At 43.9% G+C, this 26,679-nt stretch overlaps 1 protein-coding gene across 6 annotated transcripts in view; it reads right to left on the reverse strand.

The window, feature by feature from the left end:
- Positions 1-304: 304 nt before the first annotated feature.
- LOC146866924 (pancreatic triacylglycerol lipase-like) overlaps positions 305-26,679 on the reverse strand; it is a 303,555-nt gene continuing 277,180 nt past the window's right edge. For all 6 annotated transcript variants that reach the window (XM_085603235.1, XM_085603216.1, XM_085603229.1 and 3 more), the window contains 3 exons: positions 22,687-22,798; positions 3,989-4,156; positions 305-421 (listed from right to left, as the gene is read on the reverse strand). In XM_085603235.1, the coding sequence (XP_085459361.1) occupies positions 358-421; positions 3,989-4,156; positions 22,687-22,798 (344 nt within the window). In that variant the 3' untranslated portion in view covers positions 305-357. The remainder of the gene's footprint in view (positions 422-3,988; positions 4,157-22,686; positions 22,799-26,679) is intronic.

Here is a 26,679-nt window from a genome sequence, read left to right on the forward strand (position 1 = left end):
ACTCCTTTTTGACTAATTAACAATGCAAATTATCAATTCAAAATCTATAACAACACAATATTCCTGTTGGATGATTCAAACGTGCCAGGCTGTTCGATGAGGCAATAATAGAAGGAGGCTGACTCATAGTGACCAGTGGTTGAAGGGAGGAGATCAAAGGCCCTTTTCTCTGCATGTTTAGCTGGTGTTGTTGACATGAACTGTGACATGCAGGTACAGTGGTCTGTAGATGGACCTAAAAAGATCTAAAACAACAAAGGCAGCATCAACTGTACTTCAGAATGGAGTCACAAATACACAGAGGTGGATGCTTAGAAAAACTTTATTTGCACAAGTAGTGGAGTTTCCACGTGTCTTTTAGCATCCAGTCAAGCTCTGCAGGATGTCCTCCCTGACTGTTCCGCTGCCGCAGAATGTTGACCTATGTAGACAAAAAAAAGGATATTTAGACAACTGGTAAAATATATCCTCTGTTAATAGCCAACCCCAGAATGGTCCAGAACACTGTCCAGTATTAGCAATAGTCATGAGTGAGCTTCCTGTGATCAAAGGAGCAAGAAGCGTTCAGAAGTTGGAGGGACAAATAAAGTAGTTTGATGGGAGCAGAAGGGGTAGGAGGAGAATGGGCTGGGATGTGCTGCTAGATTATTGATTCACATTTGATTTGCTACAAAGTCCATTTGTTGTCCCCAATGACCCATTATTGCATGATGACTCTCGCACGGGCATTATTTGCGTCTGATCCAACCAAGCTATGGCGAGCATTCCACAAACAAGAAAAGCATCTATGCACGTATATACCACATACACATCTTATAAGAAGGATGCATAGTGGAACATCAGCAGCAATAGTTCGGTCCATACATTTTGATGATATGTCTTAGACCAACGTGACTGACCCCGAAAGGGGGCATGTCTGGCATGGCTTCTGATTGGAGAGATTGGCAAACTCCACTTCCTTATTGTCTCGTTTCAGAATTAAAGGTATTACTACTTGGCTCTGCCCCTTTAGAACATTGTTATTTAATGAGTATTATGCACAGTCCATAGGTACAGATATATCGCATGAATGAATGAAATTGCATTTGTATAGCGCTTAGCTACCCTGAGGCCGCCTAGCACTTTGCAGAGCGGAGAGACATTAAAAGAGAGAGGCTCATGGTAGTGTGCTTATAGAAAGAGGTGTGTCTTAAGCAGTTTCCGGAAGGCCAACAGATCAGGTTCTCCCCGAAGAGTGGGGGGGAGGGCGTTCCAGAGGTTGGAGGCATTTAGAGAAAACGAGCGTCCACCCCACCTAGATCTTCGGACTTTTAAGGGAGTGGCAAGAAAAGCAGAACTGGAACGAAGAGTCCTAGAGGGATGATAGGGGGTGACCAAGGACTGAATAATGGGAGAGCCGGTTTTCCAGATAGCTTTGTGGGCCAGGCACATAGCTTTGAAATGGATCTGGTACAGATATATCGCATGAGCAAAGACTTTATGCAGTTCCCCATTCTACTGAGGAACTAATTCCGCCGATTTCCCATTTTCAAGCCATGCATAGTATATTTCCCATCTTCTGTCTCAATATTTGTTTTCCAAATCAAAATTATGGTGCCTTAATAATTTTAGTAACTGGATTTAAGAAACCTTGCTGCTTTCTCCTCAATTGCTTCCCTCTCCTCATTATGTAGGGGTTTTACTACCTCTTGAGACTCATCAGTCAATTAGTTTGTGTAAACAGATTTTATGTAATTCATTTGATTCCTCCTTACGTTAGTTCTAGGTAGTCAAATCAGGAATTCAACATTTCTTTCCCCATAATAGAACCTTTTTACTTCTTTAGATTAATATATTTCGCCACATTAGCTACATTAACACTGTCATCTATGCTGGAAATGGAAACGATTTACTGTGGCGTTCCATAAAAGTGTTTCAAGCAGTGGAAAAAGATAAGGGGTGGAGTCAGAGGGTGCAGGGTCACGAGAAGAGGAGTCTGATAGTCAATTTACACATCTTTTTTTTAAAACTCTGGCCCAAAGACATTTTCAACAGAGACAAATGTGCTAATAAAACTATTCTGGCTTACTTACTTGGTCACAAACATTTTAAAATATCTTAGGGTGTTAGGGCACCTGCTAAAGAGATCTTAGGGGCAGATGATTCTCGAAGGTAAACTTGCACTGCGGTGTAAGTTTACGATTGTTTGCTGTTCACAAAGGTATTTTACAACTAGTATCTTTACGAATGCGGAGCTTCCACACATGAAAAGATAGGACAGTCCAATCCTTTTATATGCGGAGACTCCGCAGACATAAAAACATTATTAATAAAATACGTTTGTGTATAGCAAACGATTGTAAACTTACACAAAGGTGTGAGTGTACCTCTGTGAATCATGCCCTTAGTGTTCCCAGCAATTTCCAGGGCATATTAACAACGAGGTAACTCTAGTGGTTAATGCACTTGCTAGAGATATCTGAGCGCAGTTAGCCTGGCTAATCCTGGAAATGGTTTATTTTGTAACTGCTACTTTTTAGCATGACAAATTAAAAATCTGAAATGGTATCTGAGGTTTGGAAATAAGAAATCAATGGAGTCTCAACATTTCATATCTACAAACTATGACTTAACTTGTGGCCTTCACTGGGAATTCTGTCTCCATCGGAAAACCAGATGATCATACAGTTTAGCTTCGGAACCAACTGTGTGTGCTATAACCCAGGATAAATGTCACTTAGGCAGTCCTCCTCCCTAAGATACAAATGCCTTAGACTTATAATATGTATATTCCTGCACTGCAAGGACTCTGGAGCCTGCCTTAGGCCTCTGATCTGCGGAAGGCCATGACCAAGGAATGCAGGACTACAGAACCATATCCAGATTATTTATGCCCTGTGCTTGAAAAATAGTGACAAATGCAAAAACAACAATTGATGGACAGAATGCAGAACAATGTCATACATTCACCCCAGTACAGAGATCTGGGCATAAATCCATTGTTTTTTTGCTCACCATGCCATTCCAGTTCGGACCCAGCCATATGCAAATCAGTCTTGAAGTTGCGCCCAATGGGAACAGTCCAGCCCGAACTGCCAGGCCAGGTCCTCCCTGGACTGGAATCAAGCATCTTAGGACCGGTTTCGGGCTTTCAGCCCTCATCAGCCATAGCTTGACTCCAGTGGCATGGAGAGCATGGGACCCACGTCTGGGCATACCCGTCCCACTCGGGGTGACAAATGCAAAAACAACAATTGATGGACAGAATGCAGAACAATGTCATACATTCACCCCAGTACAGAGATCTGGGCCTAAATCCATTGTTGCAATCCGTCCTTCAATTGTGTGTCTCTTGCTTTCTCGCCCTAAGTGCTCCGGGTATGCCCAGACGTGGGTCCCAGGCTCACTGTGCCACTAGAATCAAGCTATCCTGGCTGAAGAGGGGTGAAACCCCGAAACCGGTCCTGGGATGCTTGTTTCCGGTCCTGGGAGGACCTGGCTTGGCAGTTTGGGCTGGACTGTTCCCATGAGGCACAGGGTCAAAACTGATTTGCATATGGCCAGGTCTAAACTGGGGTGGCAGGGTGAGCAAAAGAATGATGGATTTAACCCAGATCTCTTGACTGGGGGTGAATATTTTGATTTGTTCTGCATTCTGTCCATCAATTGTGTGTCTTTTGAAAAATAGTGACAGCAGACCAAGGCTACCGCAGTAAGGATACTAAAGGCATATATTGACAGCTGGTTCCTTTGTTCATAGATAATTTCGAACCATTCAACTCACAGCTTTGCATTTATTTATTTAATCATATTTTAAAGCTACAAGATGAAAGAAGGACCAAACTGAGATCTGTCTTCCAGGTTTTCAGTATTACGGTTCACATTAATAGTGGGTTTAACAGAGACAAACTCCAGGTGCTATGAAGTCCCAGTAAGGATGCATGGAGGCACTACCCAAAACACAGTCATGAAATAAAAGGCAGACACTGCACAGCATGAAAATACGTACGTTTTGCCATCTCTTCCATTCTGCACCACGGCCGCTTGTGCACCCAGTTTTGGAAAGGTAGGATTCAGGATGCTGTTGTTCCAGAGAAATTTGACTGTGGAAATAGTTCCGACATCAACTTCTACGTCAATAAATGCTGAATAAGTGGTCCCCGCCTTCAATGTACCCCTTAAAAATAGATACAAGGGTGACAGTCAGACAGCGCATATCTTGCCTAGCATAGTGTGGGGTGTTGCATTGCTTATGGGGAAAGAACACGATACACTAAAATAGAGTAGTAAACGGTAAATTCATATAACTGCATCTTTGATCACCACCTTGTGAGATATATAATAAAATAACATATGGCACGACCCATATGGCCAATCAACCACTCTGCAGCTGATTTAACACAATTATAGAAGGCCGCACTTTAAATTCTTGTCTGTCTCCTCAGCACATCATCAATGTATGAGGTAACAGCTATTATCAAGCCCATAATCGCAGCTTTAGCAGCAGTTTTCAGTCGCTAAAGCGGCGATAATTTTAACGCCGTTTCTTGATAATATGCCACAAGGTTTTTTTAATATGAAGCTGGACATATCAGCATCATTTTACTCTCCTATTTAGCAATGATGCCAATTTAAAAATACTAAATCTGTCTGTGGGATGTTCGAGGAACGCTCCAAAATCAAAGAGCTTTGAGGCCTTGTCAGTGTTATGAATTACTGTACAAATGCTGGAATACCATACAACATATACAACTTTGCAGAATGTTACACAATTCATAGAGGACACCAATAATATGTATTTGTGTTTAAAAAAATCTGTGGCAGCAGTCGGAAAAACTGACCAATAGTTCCCACACAAGTCTGTTCTCACTGGATAATTAGAGTCGAAGAACTTGCTATGAGTCAGAAGAGAATCAAACGTCATCACTTCAAAAAATGCCGTCATCTAATCAAATGTCTGCTTATTCGCCTCACCACCAGTTCATTTTATTTTTTGTTGGATTTTGTGTGAGGATTGTGCAGACCCCGGAGAGCTAGCAGGCAGCGAGGCCTTGAAATGATCAACATTTTTCCACTGGCATTGTTTATATGTATCCCTCTCACCCTCCATGTTACTGCCCTCACTTTGTTTTTCAGTTCCGACCACAGACAGTCTTCGCTGTTTTGAAGACCTCATCATCAGCCCTCTGTGAGTAGGAGGTACAACGGAGCAGGACAGGGAGGGAGGTCTTTGGGCTGCCCCTTCAGATAATGGGTTTGAAGTGTTTTTTCATGGTTTGCCATTGCCTGGATGGATTGTCCATCATGACCATGGTACTTGCGGATGGGACATTTACCCATTTGTTCCCCCATTAGATTTCGGAAATGGGGCTGAAGGAGTCATTTTTTGACCAGAACCTGTGTGTGCTCTTTGATGTGTTTACTTTCATGATACAGCAAAATGTAAATTACCTTCTTGCTTAGGACCTGATTGTTGCCATGATGCCTTAGAGGGTTGTATGCTGTGATGTTCACTAATCATCATGCATGTTCATTTATTTGACTTTCCTGTCATGATAACATGTTGGAATAACAGTCTCTTTTTTTATCATCAACTTGCATTCCCAATTCGCCGAGTAATAAAGCGATCACTTTTAGCAGTATCCCAGGAAGTGAATTTTGCTTCTTTAATATTAATTGCCGATCCCTCCCTAAGCATCAACAGCATATATTCAATTTTCTGTGGGACAAGGATCCGGATGCCTTGTATCTAACTGAAACATGGTTGCATGAGGCATCTCTATCAGACTTTATAGCCGCATCTAATCATGCTATTGTTAGAAGGGATCGGCAGGGCAGGAGGCAGGATCGCCATTCTTTTTAAGAACAAATACGAATGCAAGTTACAGGAGCTACCCATTCCAGACAGCCAAGCTTTGATTTTGTTTCATTATTTTTCACCCACAAACTCACAATATCGAGGGCTTAGATCTATCAGCCACCATGATATGTGGAGCTGCCAACTTTAGAGTTGGGGAGGGGAGAAGATGTGGTGCAACGACCAGAGAAGCCAGCTTTGGAGCTCAGGATCCAGGTTCGTGTCTCGGCGTCGGCTCAATATCCTGTGATTCTGGACAAATTACTTAATCTCCCTGTACCTATGGAAAGCACCTGGATACCTCCGGGTGATTAGCTGCATTATACAAACCCATTAATTTATTTATTTCCCAACCTACTTGCCCCCGACATTCTGAAATGTGCAATTTTTACACGATGCAAGGGCTTAGAAAGAGAGTGGAGAAAGTCCTCCGATGAGGATCAAAAATCAGGGTATAAATCACCACTTAATCACTACCATGGGTGCTGCTAGGGCGGCATTTTATTTGGACAAAATCGCTAATGCCCAAACAGCCCGAAGACACTTTTAAATGTGGTCAAGGAACTTTCTGATCCAAGTAAAACATCTCCAGGGCCTTCACTGTCTCAGAATCAATGTGAAGAACTGGCACACTTCTTTGTTGAAAAGGTGGCTAATATTCAGCTTTACCTCACAAAGGTTCATACGGCTGATGGGCAGGCTGCTAACATCACCCCTAGCATTACCACTTGGGATCACGTCCCAAGAAGGGAAGAAAATTAATTATATATGCCTTTTGCCGCTCCTACAATGGAGTCGCTGTCCCTGTTGGACATCCCTCAGTTTGTGACCCTACTTTGGTCAATAAAATCAGGTTCACCTCTCGATCCGCTCACTCCAGATAAACTCAATCTACTGGACCCAGAACTACTCTAAATAATGGTTGGACTGCTGAACTCCTCATTGTGAGAAGGATGCATCCCACCGGCCTGGAAACATGCCATGGTCTAACCGCTTATAAAAAAGCCCAACCTTGACACCACCAACTGGTCTAATTTAAGACTGCTCTAAATGGTGCCCATCCTCTCCAAGAGTTTGGAGGACCATGTGAACTCGCATCTCCAAACCTCGCTGGAAGCACAAATCTTTCTCCACCCATCATAGTCAGGCTTTAGGGCGGGACATAGCACTAAATCCATCCTCCTAGGAGTCACACAACATCTAAGATGACTCCTGGATGAGGGTGGCACAACCACGCTGAGCTTATTAGATCTCAGCGCTGCTTTTGACACTGTGTCCCATTCCATCCTCCTGGAGAGGTTAATGACACTGGGTCTCCAGGGCACAGCTATCCAAGTACAAGTACAAGTAGTCCAGAATGCCTCGGCCAGGCTACTCTATTGCCTTCCGAAGTGTGCCTCGGTGTCCAATCTTATCTCCAGGCCCCACTGTCTGACCATGGATAAGCAAATACAGTTTAAAGTCTTGTGCTATATGCACAAGGCTAGATCCGGCACAGGCCTACAATACATTAAAGTTCTGGTGGTGCCCTACCAGGCTGCGTGTATGATTCGATCACTCCACCAGTCTCTCTGCAGAGTGCCTAGAATCAGTCTGGTGTGCATGGGAGGTTAGTCCTTTGTGTATCTAGGCCCAAAGCTATGGCATGACCTCCCTGAATATTTACAAAGCTGTACCTCCCTCACCGTGTTCCACAAGAATTTGACGACCTGGTTGTTCTAACATGTGGGCTTGATTCACCCTACCTTCGTTCAGCGCCTGGAAATCCTTCGGGTTAGCCGAGTGCTCTACAAGACTCAATAATAATAATAATCATAACTACAGACATGCATGTACATTGAACTTCTTAAAGATGCAATGAAAATCCTGTCCCACTTGTCAAAAGTTGGTACTATGCCATATTCTGTGACATGTGCCTATTAAGTTCACCACTTACAATGAAAACCTCGCCTTCTGATTCCATATGGACAACTGTAAGAACATTCCACAGCGTTGCTTCAATAACTCCTGTACAAAGAACAGAGAGCAAGCAGCTATCCCAGTTGCAAATTTTCCTAGTCCCACTGTCTTTGCACATGCCAATTAACCTTTTCAGAATATGTGTTTTTTAATGAAGTGGTATACCTACGCTGGCATAGCACCCAGTAGGATACAGGCAGAGACCACCAATAATCTCCTGGAAAGGGTGGGATCATTGCCTCAAGGGTCAAGAGACTACCTGCCTCACAGCTAATAAGTACACAGGTCATTTCGGGCCTGCCTGCTCAAAATGCAGGTGCAATGCTTTTCACCCACGTGCACACCCAGAAAAACACATTCAAGCTGCTTACTTAGTTGACATGCTACCCTTGAACGAAATATCGGAGTGCGAAAGAGGATCACATTTTCTAGCTCTCTGTAATTCTCCACAAGCCAAACAAATTCACCTCTTTCTAGCAACCTTGGGGCACAGACAGGATTCCAGAACATTGTGATGCTTATAATAGGAAGGAAACCTAACTAGAGAAACCCCATTGTGGGGTAGCAACATCCTCCAGGAGGTGGGAAACCTCGGGGGATTTGAGAAATGGGACTTGATCGAGATAACAAAGTTAGGGGATGTGTGCAGGGAGGGCGGCACAAAAACCTAAACAGAAATCCAAGGGGAGTTCGGCATGGCAAGCCCAGAGGCTTTTAGGTACTTGCAATTATGTCATCCCATGGCGACTCGTGTCCCAAGAGGTGATACCCTTGCGGATGCATCGCCTATGGACATCAGACTGCTGGCAGAGGAGATCCCATAGAAAACAATATCTCTCATACACTGGAACAATGTCCACAATACCCCAGGCCCCCTGGTTGACCTTAAGGAGGAATGGGAGGAAGACCTAAGTTCTTTCAAAGAGGGGGAGTGGGAAGAAGTGATTGCCACACCACATCGGGTGGCCATACGTACAGGTTTCAGATAGGTGCAGTTAAACATTTTGCACCAGGTGTGCTTAACTAGCTCGCTTCTAGCCTGGATCATCTGCACTCTGAACTATTGCTGCCTTGGAAATTGCGGCCAGAAGGGAACTCTCCTAAATATGATGTGGGACTACACAGTCCTGAAGCAATTTTGACTAGCAATAGAATGTTGCCTTATAGATATTACAAGCTTCCAGCCCTACCCCCATGCTCAGTAAAATGGCCAGATGCACAGGTAGCCATGTGGCACCATGCAAAAATCTTCTGTAGAGAGTGTCTCATGGTTGCCAGGAGAAATGTGATCCAGCGATTGGGCTCACAAACCCACGGACTTAGCACAATGGAAAATGGTCATGGACTGGTGTTCTATGATCGAAAAGCACATTTATATCAGTAGAGGATGCTTGAAAAAATAGCAATGGATCTGGCAACCCTGGAATGATACGTGGGACTTGCCTTAAATCTGTGCGACCCACGAGATATGTTATCGGGAAGGAGGTGGGGATGGATTCCACTAGACTGAGTCAATCGCTTAATGCTGTATATATGTCGGAATATAGATGCTACTGGCTTGCTGTATTACAAAGAGAAGCGGTGTCTGTTTTGTTTTTATGTTGGAAATCTTTTATAATGAGATTAAAAGAAAAAAGAGTAGTTGGACCGCCATCCACCCTAACGTAGGTCAGAGTGTCACCTGCGTAAACATGATATCTGAGACCAAAGCAGGAGAATACATGGATCAATGCCACAACTTATATATTAAAATGAACATGCAGGGAGTTTGGACCCCTGAGGCACTCCACACAGAAGCTTCACAGGGGTACATTTGAAACTTCCCAGTGCCACAGCCTAAGCCTTGCCTGCACGAATGGAATGAATCTACATGAACACAGTCTGGAGATGCTGGTGACCTCTGACACCCATAAACTAAAGATGATGTCATTCACATCGTCGAAGGTGATTGAAAACAAGAGCACAGGTCACAATTGTCAGGATCCCAAAAACATGCCTGCTGAGCCACACATCATTCAGTGAATTGGGTGTTAGAAGTAACAAAGGTACACCTAAAAATGATGTAGCTTAAAGGCTGCACTTTCTGAAAGGAATGGAAGACCACAGGGTGAAACAGGAAATCCCAAACTATGACACATCTTTGCAAGCATGTCATATAGTAAATGAAACACTGTTAATTACGGAGTACACAACGGGTGCTATTACATTTAAAATGTAGGCAGTGTAGATGTCAGTTTTAGCTATGGCTCTAGTCTCGGGTCTGGGATTGGGTCTGAAACCTGATGGTGTCTCGGAGTTGATGTGCATTAAGGTAGTAGGCAGGATGTTTGTTGATGGCTTTCTCGATGAGCTTAGCTGGGTAGGGCAGTAAGGAGATAGAGTGGTGGTTTGCTAGGTGGTGGGTCTGCCATAGATTTCTTTAGAAATGCATTGCCTGCTGCGTGTTTCCAGGCCTCTTGAAATGTGCTAGTAGTGATGGAGGTGTTCACGATACGGTGAGTACTTCTCTGATTGGGGATGTGACCCTGTTGTAGATGTGATGGGGCAGGGATCCGTCGGTGTCTCAGAGGGGATGGTCCCCATAACATTGACTGTCTCTTCTGTGGTGATTGTTTTCCATATAGTTAGGGGGTTTCTGACAATGTTTGTGAATAGGCTTGAGGTGAGGCTGCAGGGGTCCGGTTGTGGGTAGACATTGTTGAAGATGTCTTTGATATTGCGAGGGGGCGATGCTATCTGTGGTGAAGTCTTTGATGATGCCTAAGATCTCTCTGCAGCTCTTGGAGCTGTTATTTATGTGCTTTGTTGGTGTCCTCTTCTTGGTTTCTCTGATCTGATGGTGGTAGTGCTTGGATGCTGCTTTATAGGTGCTCTTGTTTGTTTCTTTGAGATTCATTCTACACCTTCTTTACAGTTGTTTGCAGTGTTATTTGGTTGATGGGAGTTCCTCAGTGTAACAGTTTGTCTGCTTCTGGGTTACTTTTGGTTGTTCTGTTTCTGGGGTTCCAGGGAACTGGTGCATTCTGTGATCCACTCGTCCATCTGTTTGAGGTTGCTTTTTAGGTAGGTCATCAGTCGGGTTGGGCTGGTTCATGCGCAGGGTGTGGGACTAAATGAGAGGCATGGTTGTGGGGATGTTGATGCTGTTGAAAGTGGCAAAGACAGGGTCAAGGGTGTATCCGGCAGAGTGAGTGGGTCCGGTGACTTGTTGAATCATTTCAAGGTTTCCTAGGATTTTGAAGAGTGAAACAGATTTGGGGTTGTTCTGTTTTCCAGGTGGAAGCTGACATCTCTTCCCAGGATTTAGGTTTTAGAATTGATAGGGGGTGATGAAATCTGCAATGGTATCGGGGAATGAGTTTGTAATCCAGAAGGTCAGGAGTCGAGGGTTCAGTTCAGGGTGTAAGTTGCTGAGTTTTGCAGTTTGAAGTGTAGGTGCTCCATGGAGAGGTTCTCCTTCTCTGTGGTAGTAATCCAGTTGATGATTTCCAGGAAGATTATTGTGACACCTCCTCCTGGTTTGTGCTGCAGGTCCTCTCTTGTGATATTGTATCCTGCCAGATGGACGTGGCGATTGTCAGGTGCCATGTTTCCATAAGGAAGAGAGGTCTGGGGCGTTGTTGTTCAGGATGTCCCAGATCTCTGATCCAATTTTGCGGAGGGAGCAGGTGTTGAGAAGCATAAGTGATAATTTTATGTCAGAGAGAGTGTTTGCTAGTGGGAGGTGTGCTGGGTATAGGTTGTGTGAAAGATGGTGGTGTAGGCAAAGGGTGGGATGTTGCATGTGAAGCGACAGTGTTTGCAAGAGAAGGCTCATTCTGGGCTGTGCGGTGGGGTGTGGCCGCAGCTTCGGAATGTGTGTCCTGGGTTGAATGAACCTAGGAATGCCACAAGGGTAGTGTGGGGGGAGGAAGATGGACCAGGGTTCATGGGGCTGGGTCTAGTTCAGGCATGGAAAGGTGCAGATGGGCTTTCCTTTGGCATGCCTTTGGTGTGCCAGTGGCACGTCCACTGCACCCATTAGCTGCACCTCCACTGCGAGTTCCTGCTGAGGCCCTCATTGAGTAGGTCCTGGGGAAGGGAGGAGCACAAATGGGTGGAGGGTAGAGCTTAGCAGAAGAATGGGAAGGAGCGGAGGTGTGGGAAGACACAGTTATGGAGCGGGGGAAGTTGGGAAATGGAACACAGAAAAGGGGCACAAAGAGATGGCAAAAAAGAGCAAAAAGGCATAAGACAAAACGGCAAAGAGTGAAAAAGGCAAAAAAGTTAGAAAAAGGCAAACAATTAAAAAACTGAAAAGAGCACATAGTGAATGGCAAAAGCAAAGAGTGAGAGGCAAAAGAGCAAAGCATGAACAGTGAAAGAGCAAAACAATAGGCAGAAGAACAAAGAGTGACATTGCCCAAAAAAGCTCAGAGCAAAAACAGCAAAAGAGGGCACAAAAGCAAAAGGGACAAGAGAAAGAGAATTTAAAAAGTCACGAAAGAGAAACAGCAAAGGATGGAAGGCAAAAAGAGTGAAGAGCAAAAGCAAACAGACAAAGAGAGCAAGAGATGGAAGACAGAGAGGAGAGAGAGAGAGAGAGAGAGAGAGAGAGAGAGAGAGAGAGAGGGACAGAGAGAGAGAGAGAGAGAGAGGGACAGAGAGAGAGAGAGAGAGAGAGAGAGGGAGAAGAGGCAGAAGCCTAAGGCACAGGAGTCAGATCTCCAAGACTTTGTGGAGGACTGGTCCAGGTAAGCCTAGAGAGGGCACAGCCAGAACACCTGATTAACACTGGTCCACGCTGTAGCCGTTATGGATTTTAGCGCATTCCCAGATTTATAAAGACTTGTAGACCTGGGAATGCAATAAAATGTTACACCTTCCTAAGTGAGGCGTAACAAGGAGCAATATTTTTTATTTCTCCTCGTTATTTCCACAAGAAAGAGGAAAATGCCTCTATAGATTGTTTTTGTGCAGGAAATTACCCCTTCCTATACAAAAGCAATCTTACCTGTAAAACGGGCACTTGCACTATTGTGCAAGAGTGCCTGCGTTGGGGCTAGGCTGTGCACAGTGCACAAGCACAAGGACAAAGTAAAAGCACTCCATGTCTATGTAAATGCGGAGCCTTTCTGTTCTCTCCCTTTCACGCAGTGCAGCACCTTTGCTTGCTGCCCTGCTTTGTGAGGAAGTTTAGTAAATGTGCCTCTAGTCTCCACACTCTGCACAGTCTCCTCCCCTCTTCTTTATTTTGTAGCAGCAGGAAGTATTTTCCTCAGTCCTGTGTTACATTCCTTACCCCTTCAGAGGAGGCAGCCTCTGGCAGCAGCTTTGCTTTGCACAGGCATAGAGAGATTTTCTAAGTGACAAGGTGAACTCTGAGGTGGTTGAAATGTCCACAATATATTAAGAACGTGGCAGTTGGGTCCAAGTCGAATGGTTGCTCAGATATAAAATTGACAGCTCACATTTGGAGGGAAGCAAGCGTTCTAACATGCATCTTCCTGTAGATATTGCACAAGGATGCACAGTTCCTCAAGAGTAACTACCAAAGGTGCACAGTAACTCTGGTTTCCTTGGGAATAGCTGTTCAAAAGAAGAATGTGAAGTTTTATATGTGATAAAAGACTATCAAAGCAAATAACAATAGACTGGGAATTATATATGGCTATGCAAACATGCAAAGTCTGCGGACTTGCAATTTCTTGTTTTTTTCAAATTCTGTGCACTGCTAGGTTTGTGCAGGTTAGAAAATAAAGAAAGAAAGGGGTAGCTCCCTGCAGCCCACTGCCCCAGTGGTCCACTCACGGCAACGAGGGAGATGGTGCTGCCAGGAGCCACATCCCCATCTCCACCTCTGAGCACCCTTACCCAGCCCCAAGTCCAGGATAATTCCCCCAGCCCCTGCCTCTCACCAGTTGCCCACCACTGCTGCTGTTGTGGTGCGCCCCGACCCCCTGTCCTCCCATCATGCTGCCCCAATGCCTGCAGCCTTACCCTGTGCCCCGCTCCAACTCCTGTTGTCCTTCCTAGCACATTTGTGACCATAGAAGGGCCCTGGACTGTTCAAAGCTGCCACGCTGCACAGCAGGCAGTGGTAAGAAAATGGTTTCTCGCTGGGGTGAGAGAATAGGACAATGGAGAGATGCTAGAGGAATGATGATGACTGAAAACACTAGAGGACGAGGCTGGTGCCGGCAGGCTGGATGGATCAGATGGACTTCAAGGGCATGAACAGGCTAACAAGCAAACGTGCAGAAAACAACTGTAAAGATGATGTGTGTCTGTGCCACTAATTCATGTTTTTCTTCATCGGTCTTCAGTTCCCACGCATGCTTGCATTCTGGCATGTCTTGTAGTGGTTACTGCTCTTCGTGCGTTATGTATCTTTATTTTTGTGATATAGAAGGGGGTTGTGCAATGGTCAAGTTTTGTTCTGGGGTGTTCTAGAGCAGGTTTATGATGCAACACAAGGATAGCTATGCCAGGTCCAACGTTGTCAGTGGTGATCTGTGGCCTAATTCGAGGTTGGCTGTTTTGCTGGTGCTCACCAATAATGTCTTAATTTCTTCACTAATGATCTGGATTTGGAGTGCTTTAAAGACAGCTGGGAGTGTAGGAGCCCAATTCTCCAAATAGAAATGCAGAAGAGTGGGGAAGGCGTCGACATATGTCCCAGAAAGAAGAACCGGGTAGAAAAAATATGAATAGAGTCCAAAAATGTAAAGGATAGACACAGGCATGTTCCATATACATTAGAGAACAAGCATTGGCATAGCCAATAGGTAGGCTTTCCTGTTTTCAGTTTCTATTTTTGGTAAATTCTGGTGGGGTTTTTTCAGTGTTTTCAAGTGATTTTAATACCTTAAAAAACAGTGGTTTTCAGTGGTTACACATTTTCGCGCCATTAAAAACTACAGAAACAGTGTTTTTCCGGTGTTTATGGAAATTTAGCTTTTATTATTGCTTGCTTTCTGCACTGATAGCGCATGGTATATTGACAGTGTAAGTATGGTGTATATAAGGTCCAAATAGATTTTTGCAAATTAAACTTATTGTAGTACACCATACAATACTTCTTCAGGGAGTCTTTGGTCATGTGTGCTTGCTCTTTCCTTCCCATGTAAGCTTTTGTGAAAAGGCCCTCTCAACATTGGCACTTGAGATGCGCAATGTCAAAACAGCCAGTACACAATTTGTTAACTCCGGCCATTGACATAGCTCTCCATGCCAATACTGGTTCACTTGAAGATTGCCGTTCTCAGGGCAGGTTCTGCAGCATTTGCACTGATCTGGGCGCTTATGCCCTCAGAGTTATTGAAGTGGTAAAAAATTAAGCAGCACTTTTGAAACTACTGAGGAAATTCCCCTTTACGGAAGGGATCTAGAACAGAGTACCACAGTGAGGTTTCATTGACTTCAAATGCCATTGATGGTGAAGGGACATTTCTATGCATCATTTCAATCCATTTCTCATACATTGTAAAATAAAAGTTCCCGAATTGCTCTTCATCATTGCTTTGCTTACGGAGTGCCAAGCACTCTAATATGGAACATGTTGCAGTGCCAAAGTCACTAAAGGTCTCGCCCAGCCTACTCCCAAGGAAATGTTTCACATCTACACCAATTATGCTGAACACTTGGCAGACAAGGGTGTTTTCAGACTCTAGTTTTTTATTATGTCCACAACGGCAGTTATGTTTTGCTATAAAAATCTAAGAATGCAGTAGAGTGAACTTTTTTTCACATTACTATCAATATGTGACCAAAGATCCTCACATTACTTGCCTTTGGCATCATCACTCGGCAAAAATTCTGTAAACGGTTGCCACATGGATAATATAGCATTCACAGCCCCTTGGACTGAGAACCATCAGCTAAGGGCCACAGTTGGAATGACTCTTTATTTGATGCCACACAAAGCACGAAATAATAAATATTTGTGTTTTAGTTCCTGTGCATAAGAAAACACTGCACCAGAATGGACTAAAAAGTCAATAGCATTCCTCATTAACTCTGAAGATTGTAAAGATGCTTTCAGCATACCATCTAACAAGTGGCAAGGATCTCTTACAGGGAAGCACTTCAGCTCAGATATCATTTTTGACAGGTCATCACTCAACTTTTTCATATACGTAGCTGAATCACTTCAAATGCAAACAATATCACTCCAATCTTTGTTGAACTGTGAAAGAACCTTTTGTTCAGAGCATCCCAAGTGACACTGCTGTCCATGTTTTCCAAAATTCTAGTGTCATGTTTTAACCACTATCCCAGATGCTTGGTGATAGCGCTCTTTTCACATATACTTGTCACTATACCTTGCATTGAATGTTTAAAGCCTGGGGTGTTGGCAATTCGCCTACTATCACTACCTACTCATTAGAAACTGGGGGCTGATGTATTAAGGGTTTTTACCCTTTCTGTGTGGGTAAATGTGATGACACATTAGGAAAGATTCTTATGAAACCAGCCATTTTACCTATCAGTGAAAGAATCAAATATGATTTTGGATTTTCCTGATTCTCTACAGTATATAAAATAATTAAACAAGACCTAAAACATGTTTCTAAACTCTGCATCTTTAGACCAAAGACCACAGAACTGAAAAAAACAAAAGGAAGAAGAAACAATATTTTAGTGGTATCCCTAAACAACAAAAATCAAGCAGAATAATGTTAGCCCTCACTTTCTTACGGCTAGCTTGTATAACAAAGTTACATTGTATTGGCCCCTTCAGGAAGAAAAAAAATGACTATTTCACTCCCTGTTTCCTTTCTTTGAATGGAATTTAGTTTGTGGTTGTGCAGGTGTTTTTTCAGTGTTTATATGTTTTCACTGGTGAGGGCTATTTCTCTTTCAGAGGGGTTTTATCAGTTATTATAGGTTTAAACCTAAAACCGGACAGCCTACCAATAGGTCTCGCCTTTGGGACCTTATAAGTGTTTAGCCATGCAACAGTTGCATAACTAAATACTTATAAGGTCCCAAAAGTGAGACCTATTGGCTATGCAAAGCGGCCGTGCGGCCACGAAAGTGAAATTGATCGCAATCGCGATCACAATCAACCATCAAAGCGGCCATGCGGCCGCAAAAGTGAAAGTAATCGCGGTTAAGCGCGGCGCACGCGCGCCCGCGCACATGCACTGTAGCTGTAGGCTGGCCTGGTAGCACTTTTGGAGCCCTCTCAATAAGTCTCGCCAGGTCAGCGCATGCGCTGGGTCAGGCGAGACCTAAAAAACTGAGCTTTTGTCTCAGGCCCTCATTATGACTGACCCAGATAAACCAACACCCCACCTTCTCCAGGAGTTACAGGTAATGGAGATACTGGTACCCCTAGGAAGGATAGTTAATGGTGATTACATCTGGGACCACGAAGATCTCCTAAAAAAATGATTGATTACTGTGGGAATCTGCAATTCTGGATCCGAGTCCCTCAGTAGATTCATCCAGAGACTCGGGCTTCATTCAGCAGGCAAAGCTCCTGGAGACACGTCACAGGCCCACGGCGCTTCATATTTACAAAGGGGCCTATTAATTCCATTACTGGCCCCTTCAGCATGAGGCCATCCACAAAGGCAATGGATGGCAATAGAGTCAATGCTGTTAAAGCAGCCAGAGGGGGGAGACTACATCACCCCCACAGTCACATACGTCCATACTCTCTAATCTCATTCCTTACAGCCTGCAGAGGCATCCGCTGCTGCACATATTCTATGTATGTGTTAGGGGTCCTCTTGCGCACCTCTGGAGTAGGTTTTGTTGTAGTCCAGCGAGGAGGGCAGCGAGAACAGCCAAAGAAATGGCGGAAGGGAAATCTTAGAGAAAATTAAAAGTACGTAAAAAACATAGAGTAAACGTATACAAAAATATATTTGCATGCTCTAGTCATTCGTAATAGACACGGCCACTGAAATTATGCAATTCTTCACCCGCATCTTTTTCAGCATGATTATGGATTTGTCACATAATCCATCATCTACTGCCTAATGTAAAGATTTTATCAAAACATTGTTTATTGCTCTAGCGGATCAAAAGTTACTAAAAATGCTGAAACACCTGTTGCTGTGCAGTGGAAGACCCTTCACAAAAGTCGACTGGCGCGTTTCAAAGGCCTATTGCTGTTTGTGTTAAACTGCTACTAATAAGGGGGAAATTTGCCCAGACAGTGTTAACATTTAGAACAAGACAAAATAATAAGCAGTGGTCGAAATGGGCACAATGTCGTCTGAGGGGCATGACGTGCCCATACTTTTTTAATTTTAGAAAAACAGTTCCCGGGACGGTTAGTACCGACTGTTGAAATGCTTTAGCTGAAATGTAAGGCAGGGAGTCTCTTGTTCTGCGAAACCAAGGGAGGGCAGACAGCTAAAGAAGCCTTCTTGCCAGGGTGCCTGCTTACCTGAAAGAAATGTAAATGTGCGCAACTGGTTAATCTGCAAATGTAAAGGGTGCCGGTAAGCCGGTATTGGATTTAATTGATGGAATCCTGAGACACACATCTCCTTTTTGAGAGGTATTGTAATGGAGCTGCCATCTAAGCTGTGAAGTGTGTGCTTTTAAAAGACAGTTATAAAACAATTGACACTATGTACAGTCTGGGTATTACTGAAATCTATATTTTGGAAGCACTTTTTCATCTTAAACCTTTTTTTGCATTTTGTAGCAGCTTATACTACGCTGTGTGCAATGCAAGTTTAAAATAAGACTTACATGTTCATAGTGCTTTCTGTTACATACTGGGACCGTGTAGCACTAAACATACCCAAGTCGCTATTTTCTCCGCTGCACCAACCAGGATTACATTCTGTGGTTCTCTGGTTCAGTGCATTAACTAATAGAGGTTTTATAATGTGCAATACTGCATTTCTCCCTGATTAACATAACCTGCCTTTAATTTTCACTTAAGCTGTGTGTTATTTTATATGTGGTTACCTAAAGGTGGCAGACCAAAAAAAGTTCTTTTTTTTAGCTACACCTTGGACCTCGCCCCCACTCTCACTCACCCCGCCCTTATTCCGCATAGGGTGACCAACCGTCCATAAATTTCACAGCCCATCCATTATTTTAGTATGATGTCTGTAAGGGGTCTGTAATTTGGGGTCCCCAAATTACAGATGCCTTACAGACATCATACTAAAATCAAATTAGGGAATTTCAGGAAGGTATGCTGTTTCCCTGGGAGAGGCCCCGTGAGTTTAAAAGTTTCCACTCGGGGCCTCTCGCACTTTTCTTTTAATCTGTAGACCAGAGGTCTTCAAACTTTTGGGTGCCGAGACCCCCCTGTCAACATTTTCAGGCGTAAGGACCCCCTCCTGACAAGAATTTCTAAACCTGTAGGCAGGGCTACTGGAATTATGAGGCAGGTGAGGACCAAATTACGCGATAGGCTTGCATAAATTGTGTGGGAAGAAAATGTAAATGATGTTATGTGATGCCACGTATTTTGGGATAGCATTGCTTCATTATTTTGACATTTTTTACACACAGTAACACAGAGGAAAGATTTCACCCCATCAGTACCAGTTTATAACCAAAATACAGCAATTCACATCAGAAAGATGTCTAGTGAACCTTTGAGATGGGCCTTCAACTCCGCAGGAATACGTGCTGCCACATTAAAAGCTCACCTGGCGCTCGCTGGGAGCAGCAGGGGTCCCTTAAAACCCTGGCGGTCTTGTGCAGAGTTAGGCAGTTTACCCATGCCGCTTTCCTCTCAACCCTCCCTTCCATCCCTCTCTCCTCTCCTCTCCTCTCCCAATCCCGGAGCCCTCTCTCACTTTGCAAGCCATTTTCTTTCACCCCTTCTTACAACTTCTGAACTCTCCCCATTCAACCTCTCACTTCACCTTTAACCACCTCTTGCCATTCTGTCTTTTCACTGCCCTCATCTCTAACAATCTCTTGCATTTATCTCATGGCCTCTCTGGCCCATCACCTCCCGTGCCCATCTGCACTTCTCATTCACCTCAAGTCTCTCCATTCAAATTTTTGTCTATTTGCATCTTACACCTCTCCAGCTCCCCCATTCATCTTTCACATCTCCCCTTCACCTTCTTGAACCAACGTCCCTCTCTTGTTACCTCAGCACCAGGGCTTAATTTGAGCAGGCAGTTTCCAGTGCTCTGCACTGGCACCTAATTGTGCACACAGGCACTATGACAGTCTGCCACATGGTGGCTCTGTCTGTGTAATTTAGAGATGAGCAGAACAGCTGTTTATTAATTCAATATACATTAAAAACGATAAACTCCTGACACCCATGCCATTCTTCTAGCTTTGGGGGCTTGAAATAGTCTGAATAGTCACACTTGTACAAGTGTTATGGTTGGTAGTTGCAAAGGTATTGTCATTGGCCGCGCAGGCAAGGCAATGGGTGGGTGGTTAAAGTTGCAGTGGCCTACTGGTGAGGGCCCTGGCACATGTTTTATTACACATTAATCACTGCTCAGCACCCACCATAGTACTCCCTCTCTTCCCCTATCGCTGCTGTCCTTCACCCATGTCGCATCAAATTATCTTTTTAGGTCACAGATCATTTTATTTATTTATTTTATTTAATGCAATTTTATATAGCGCAAACATTACCGAAGGTGTCAGAGCGCTTTACAAAAGAACCAGTTGCATTACATAAGGACTTTGGATTACATGAGTTACATAAGAGATACAAACAGAAAAAAAATGCAAATGTACAAGGTGTAAAGTCACTCAAGGAAGAGATATAAACAGGAAACAAATTGCACATGTACAAGTTGTAAAGTTACTCAAGGAAGAGATACAAACAGATAAACTCTAAAATCGCACAGGAATGGTAGTAAGTACAAAGATCAACTACATATACTAGTGGTTAGAGTTCTATATATACAAATAGTACGTTCACACAGGATTACATTTTAACAGCGATTAGGCTTGGACAATTATATAACACATATATACATATATATATTTAAGGCTAGCTTAAATAAGATAGCTGAGAGATGATATATTTATATATCATCTCTCAGCTGACTTCTCTCACAGTTTAACAGTAGCCCTCCTCTGTGCCCTCACCTTTCGCTCACATTCACTTCTTGCGTGTCTGCACTTCCCTTCGGCACTTCACATTTCTCCTCATCCCTGACCTCTTAAATCGAATTCTCTCACTCCCTTGCTGTCCTCTCTCATCCTCTCAACTCTCCTCACCGAGCACACAGGTTGGACCCGTATGCTCCTCTCGGCCAGTGCCACTCTGCTTATTGTTCCCTAATTCAAGAAGGAACCAATTGTCGCTCTTGCTGTTTTGGTGCAGGCCGCACAGTTATGGAACGTGCACCATCCCTTGCTTCGATCCACCAAGAATCTATTATCCTTTAGGAAGATATAAAAACCTGGCTCTATGCTCTGTAGGTTACCCCATTTGGCTGGTTCTTCCCCTTCTGTGTGTTTCTCATTTGCCTTCAGGCAGGAAATGGCTTTTAGCCCCAGGACACCTTTTGGTAACAGTAGTGCACTACAAATGTAAATAATAATAATAATAATAATAATACTGCAGTAAATGTAAAATACAAATGCAAGGAATAGGCAGAGTGGGGGCCCAGGGGGTACTGGAACTAGAAAAAATACTAAGCCTCGGTAACCAGTTTACAAAAGGTATGTAAATATGCAAACGGTCTTTAATGCAAATGGTCTGTAAAGACCTGTGAAAAACTCGGGCGTGCTGTGCCAGAGATAAGACTGCATACACAGCCCAGCGGAGCCCACAGGAGCTCGAGCTGAGACACACGAAGGGGGAGGAGGGGGGATGAATCCCTTGTAGTTCTATGGTCGTGGGTAGAAGTGTGACAGGGAATGCACGACCCGCTTTCTATCACTCCATGGTCCACCTGGGGGTCGCGCCCCACAGTTTGAAGACCCCTGCTGTAGACTGAGGCTGCCTGCAGCAGCCCCTCCTGGACCTCACAAAGACTGTGGACTTGCCCATTGTCCTTCTGAGATAGAATGACAATGGGCCCTGCTATAGTGACAGCATGTGGTGTGCCTTCTCCTGCACAAATCTTGATTGCAGAAAGGGCCTGATGTCACTTTTCAAAGCTGCGCGCATACTGAAAAACTGTGAAGTGCACGAAACTAATTTTGACTTGTACTTATTTTGTTTTTCTATTTACTTATATACTATTGTGCGACTTCCTCTGATATGTCTGTAAAACGTATGTTTTGTCCCAAATTTCTGTCCTGAATTTTGACCCTTTGTCCTGGATTTTTACACTGACCGACCTGAATTTGCACCCATGCCAGTTGGTCACCCTAATTCCGGGCAACATCATAGTTCCAATACGTTTTTAATGCACTTCGACCATTGAATAATAAGTAATATTGCCACAGAATGTGCCACGCGACGCTGTATTTTTTGTCTTTTCCCATCACATAATTTAGGCAACGCTGCAGCACAATTATTTCCATCCCTGTCGCATTATTTCAGTAGCCCTGATGAGCGAATGAGAGGTAAGCCTTCACGTAGTCAGTCAAAATGGTAAACTATCACAAGAGAAAAGCAGCCGGTGCAAGAGGGCCAAAGTCCACGTAACAATCCCGCCTCCTCCCCGGCAATAAAAATATGAACCAACACTGCCCTCTACTGCTGAAAATAAAAAACGAAAAGAATGTTGAATTAAACGTAACGATATGTTTTCAAAACAAAGTAAAAACTTTGGGTCTCGAAATTGATCACTTCTTATTTATTCCGGAAGTTAATAAGGAGCAATTAATGGATGTGTAATAATAACAAAGGACCGGCACCACACCTTCTACTTACGCTATGACGCAGAGGAATTTTAGTCCACTCTGGTTTCTTTTATAGGACAGTTTATTCATTCATATTGATAACAACAGTGAAACAGGAAATGTGTTTTCGTATTTCACAATAAACTTACTTGAAAACTTCATATTGTCCAGTGTTGCCATTGCTTCCGTAGAGTGCCACGTTGAAATAGCCGGTCACTCTCGAACTTCCAGTCAGAGTGACCGACACTTTGTATCGATAGCCTGCAGAATTAAGGACATGGCTCATTAAAATGTAGCAAAAAAAAACCCCTGCATTTGTTTTTTCCCCTTACAATCACTATAATTATTATAGGTATCTTTCCTAATTTGGCAGCAAAATGACTTTTATCACTGAATCCTGAAGAGATGGTGACATTCAGGTGATTTTGCTAATGACTGGACAATATACAGTGGGCTATACATTGCCTCTGCCGTCCAATTTCTGCAAAACTGTTACTAGGGCTTATCACCACAGGAACATCACAAAAAGTGACATTCCTGTGGTGACAAGCCTTTCGCCTTATTTACAAGGCCACTTAATGTGGCCTACGCTGCCTAGTAAATAAGGCCCCCTTTCACACTACACTCAGGGCCCTATTCTAACGGGGTTTGGAAATAATTCCGACCGAATCGGTTTGGGAATAGTTTCTGATCGACTCGGACCAGGAGAGTCCGACCGACCGAGTACGATGCATCCGGATGCTTCCAGATACAATTTGGTTGGACTCCGATTGACTTCAATGGGAGCCTATGTACCGACGAATTCATAGGCTCCCATTGAAGAAAGGGGCGGCTGGCAAAAATCGGGCACCCTGTGGAGGGCACCCCCTGGTGCCTGCCACACTGTGCATGGTGGAAGGGGGGACCCATGGGTACCCCGACGGGCCCGATTGGGAAGGCTCAGGTGCAGGGGGGCCCGCTATGTGATCAAGGGCACTCCATTGCCCGAAACGCGTCATACGGCCTATGAAGAAATAAACTGTTTCTGCCATGAAGTTTGGGACCGTGACTCTCTTTCCGAGGTACAAGGAAGTAGGGGGGAGTCTATCTGCTGATTTTATATATATATATATATATATATATATATATATATATATATTACCTACTGGCGGTCGCCAGTAGGTAGTTATAGTTAGGACCCCTTTTCCATAGGAAATCCGCAACATTCTATTTTGAATAACTTTGGCGCCGGTCGATGAATCCTCGCGAATTTCTCAAAATAGGTGGGGTGCTACGCTCCGCTCCTACCCTGAAAGTCTCGGGGGGATTCGTCAAGCGGGGGCTGAGATAAAAGGGGGGTCCCAAAACGCGTTTTTCCCATGCATTTTTCCATAGGACCTTTAGACAGAGCTACAGCCCGAACGGCTGAACAGAATTACTAGAAATTTGGCAGAGAGGTAGTCCCTATGTCAAGGAAGTGCCTTTTGTAGGTTTGGTGTAAATCTGTTCAGTAGATTCTGAGAAAATAGCCTTTAAATCAATATATATATCTGAGCCCGCTTACGGTGCGCTTACCGTACGCTTACCGTACGCGTACGGTGGCGTGCGCGAGCGCGATTCTGATTGGCTCTTAGATCTTAGTAAACATTCGAATCGGCCGAAACCAGGAAGCGGCGTCCGCCATTTTGTCTCTCGCACTGAGTGTTATTTATCAAACATGATGCCCAAAAACATGTTACGGGGCTGTTTTGACAACTCCCTCCCACATAGTCATGTTGAGGGAGTCCCCAAACATCTCCCAAGAGCAAAAACGGTTTTATTTTTTTTTCGGCAATTTCGCCGAGTACGCTTACCGTACGCTTACCGTAAGCGTACGGTAAAAAATTGAAATAAAAAAAACACTATCCACACTTACCCCACCCCCTGTGATTTTGGCGGCCGTAGGCCACCAAATGTACAGGGCTTATTACATCAGTAAAAAAACTATATTTTGGCAACATGAAATTATAAAATCGAAATAAAAAAAACACTATCCACATTGACCCCACCCCCTGTGCTTTTGGTGGCCGAAGGCCACCAAATGTACAGGGCTTATTAAAGTTGATAAAAACCGTGCACGGAACGCACTGCGTTAAGTGGGCGCGCACGCCTCGAATGGCGTAAAGTAACTTAGCATTTAAAAAACCGTACAAATTCACTGAAAAAACCATAGGTTTCACACACGTTATAGTTAGGAATTAGCATTTAAAAAACCTTGCAAATTCACTGAAAAAACCATAGGTTTCACACATGTTATAGTTAGCGGAAATTTTACTGATAAAAAAACAATGAAATTGCCCCGTTATAGTTAGTGCTGGCAACTATAACTCACGCGACCGCAATCTTCTGCTGATGACATATGTGTCTTTATAAAAAAAAATATTTGTAATATATGTATAGCTAAAAATGTATGGAAGAAGACATGGGCAAATAAGTGTCTAAATACAGTATTAGCATCAGCAGAGGATTGCGGTCGCGTGAGTTATAGTTGCCAGCACTAACTATAACGGGGCAATTTCATTGGTTTTTTATCAGTAAAATTTCCGCTAACTATAACATGTGTGAAACCTATGGTTTTTTCAGTGAATATATATATATACTATTTGACTGTATTAACGTTTTGTTGTAATGAATAATGTATTTTAATAGAGATAGTTTTAAAGGGTTAATCCCTGCATAAACATATTTTGACTTGAAAGTGAAAAAGCTTAAAAGCTATTTTTATTGTGGTACAGCTGGATGGTTCCATAGGAAAGAGCTGGATTACATTATTACACCTTATAATGGTAATTTCAGCTTGGTAGTAGTTAGAAGAACAAGTTACTTACCTTCTGTAATGATGTATCTGTAAGAGACATATGTTAGTTGTGAATTCCTTACCTTAGAATTTCCACCAGGAATCAGTCTGGATCCAGAGTTTTTTCTTTAGCAGTACCCCTGCACGTCAGTAGGAGGTGTCGGTCGCGTCTGTCGTCGGAGTCGTAGTCGCCGGGATGATGTTGCGGTGTCTACTTAGATGACGCCCCTGCGTGCTGACATCAATTCTGACATGACTTTCCACGCCAGAAGCACAGAGCCATGCAAGACACTGACCACTGGGGCGCCACAACTAGGGTCCTGAATGGGAGTCCCTACCCCTAGAAATCAGATCGCACAGCGGGGGAATGGGTGAGGCAGTAAGGAATCGACATCTAACACGTCTCTTACAGATACATTGCCCGGCTTTTCTTAACATTCAGATATCCAATAAAGAGTTGATCATCCACCCGGAAATCTTTGGTGCAGTCAAGGTAGAATGACAGCACATGTTTAGGGTCCAGGCGGTGGAGTATCTCCTCCTCATTGGAAGGGTGCGGAGGTGGAAAAAAGGTGGGATAAGTGATAGATTGTCCTATATGAAATGGTGTAACCACTTTAGGAAGAAACAAAGGCCTCATCCTGAGCACCTGTTTGTCTGGATGCACAGAGACGAAAGGAGGCTTGGAAGACAGAGCTTGAAGCTCACTCACCCTGCGAGCAGAGGTGATGGCCTCAAGGAAGGCAATTCTGAGAGTGAGGAGCTTGAGAGGTCAGTTATGAAGAGGCTCGAAGGGAGCACACATAAGGTATGTGAGAACAAGATTCAAGTCCCACTGGGGCATTACGAAAGGAGATGGAGGAAACAGATGAGTAATGCCTTTAAAGAACCTATTATCAATAGGAGACTTGAACAAGGATGGCTGATATGGCAGCCAAACAAAAAGCAGAGATAGCTGCAAGATCACCTTTGAGCGTGGTCAGAGTAAAGCCCTGCTGGGCCTTAGAAAGTAAATACAAAAGGACCTCTGAAAGAGGGGCAGAAAGGGGATCCACAGCTTTTGCTGTGCACCATGCCACAAACTTTTTCCATCTACAGGCATATTTTACAGGGTGATTTGGTAGAGGGATGCCTGGCTGCCAAGATGACATTACAGACTTCAGGCGGAAGGTCAAAAGCTGTTAACTGTCAACACTCAATCTCCGCACAAGGAGTTGGAGACTGGACAGTTTAGGGTGGAGAACCGTGTTCTGCTGCTGCGACAGACGATCCTCTCGAAGGGGCAGTCTGATTGGAGGATCGATTGCCATGCTCAGAAGCTATGGGT

The sequence above is a fragment of the Triturus cristatus genome, chromosome 1_2 (assembly GCF_964204655.1).
Source record: "Triturus cristatus chromosome 1_2, aTriCri1.1, whole genome shotgun sequence".
Classification (NCBI taxonomy): Eukaryota; Metazoa; Chordata; class Amphibia; order Caudata; family Salamandridae; genus Triturus; species Triturus cristatus.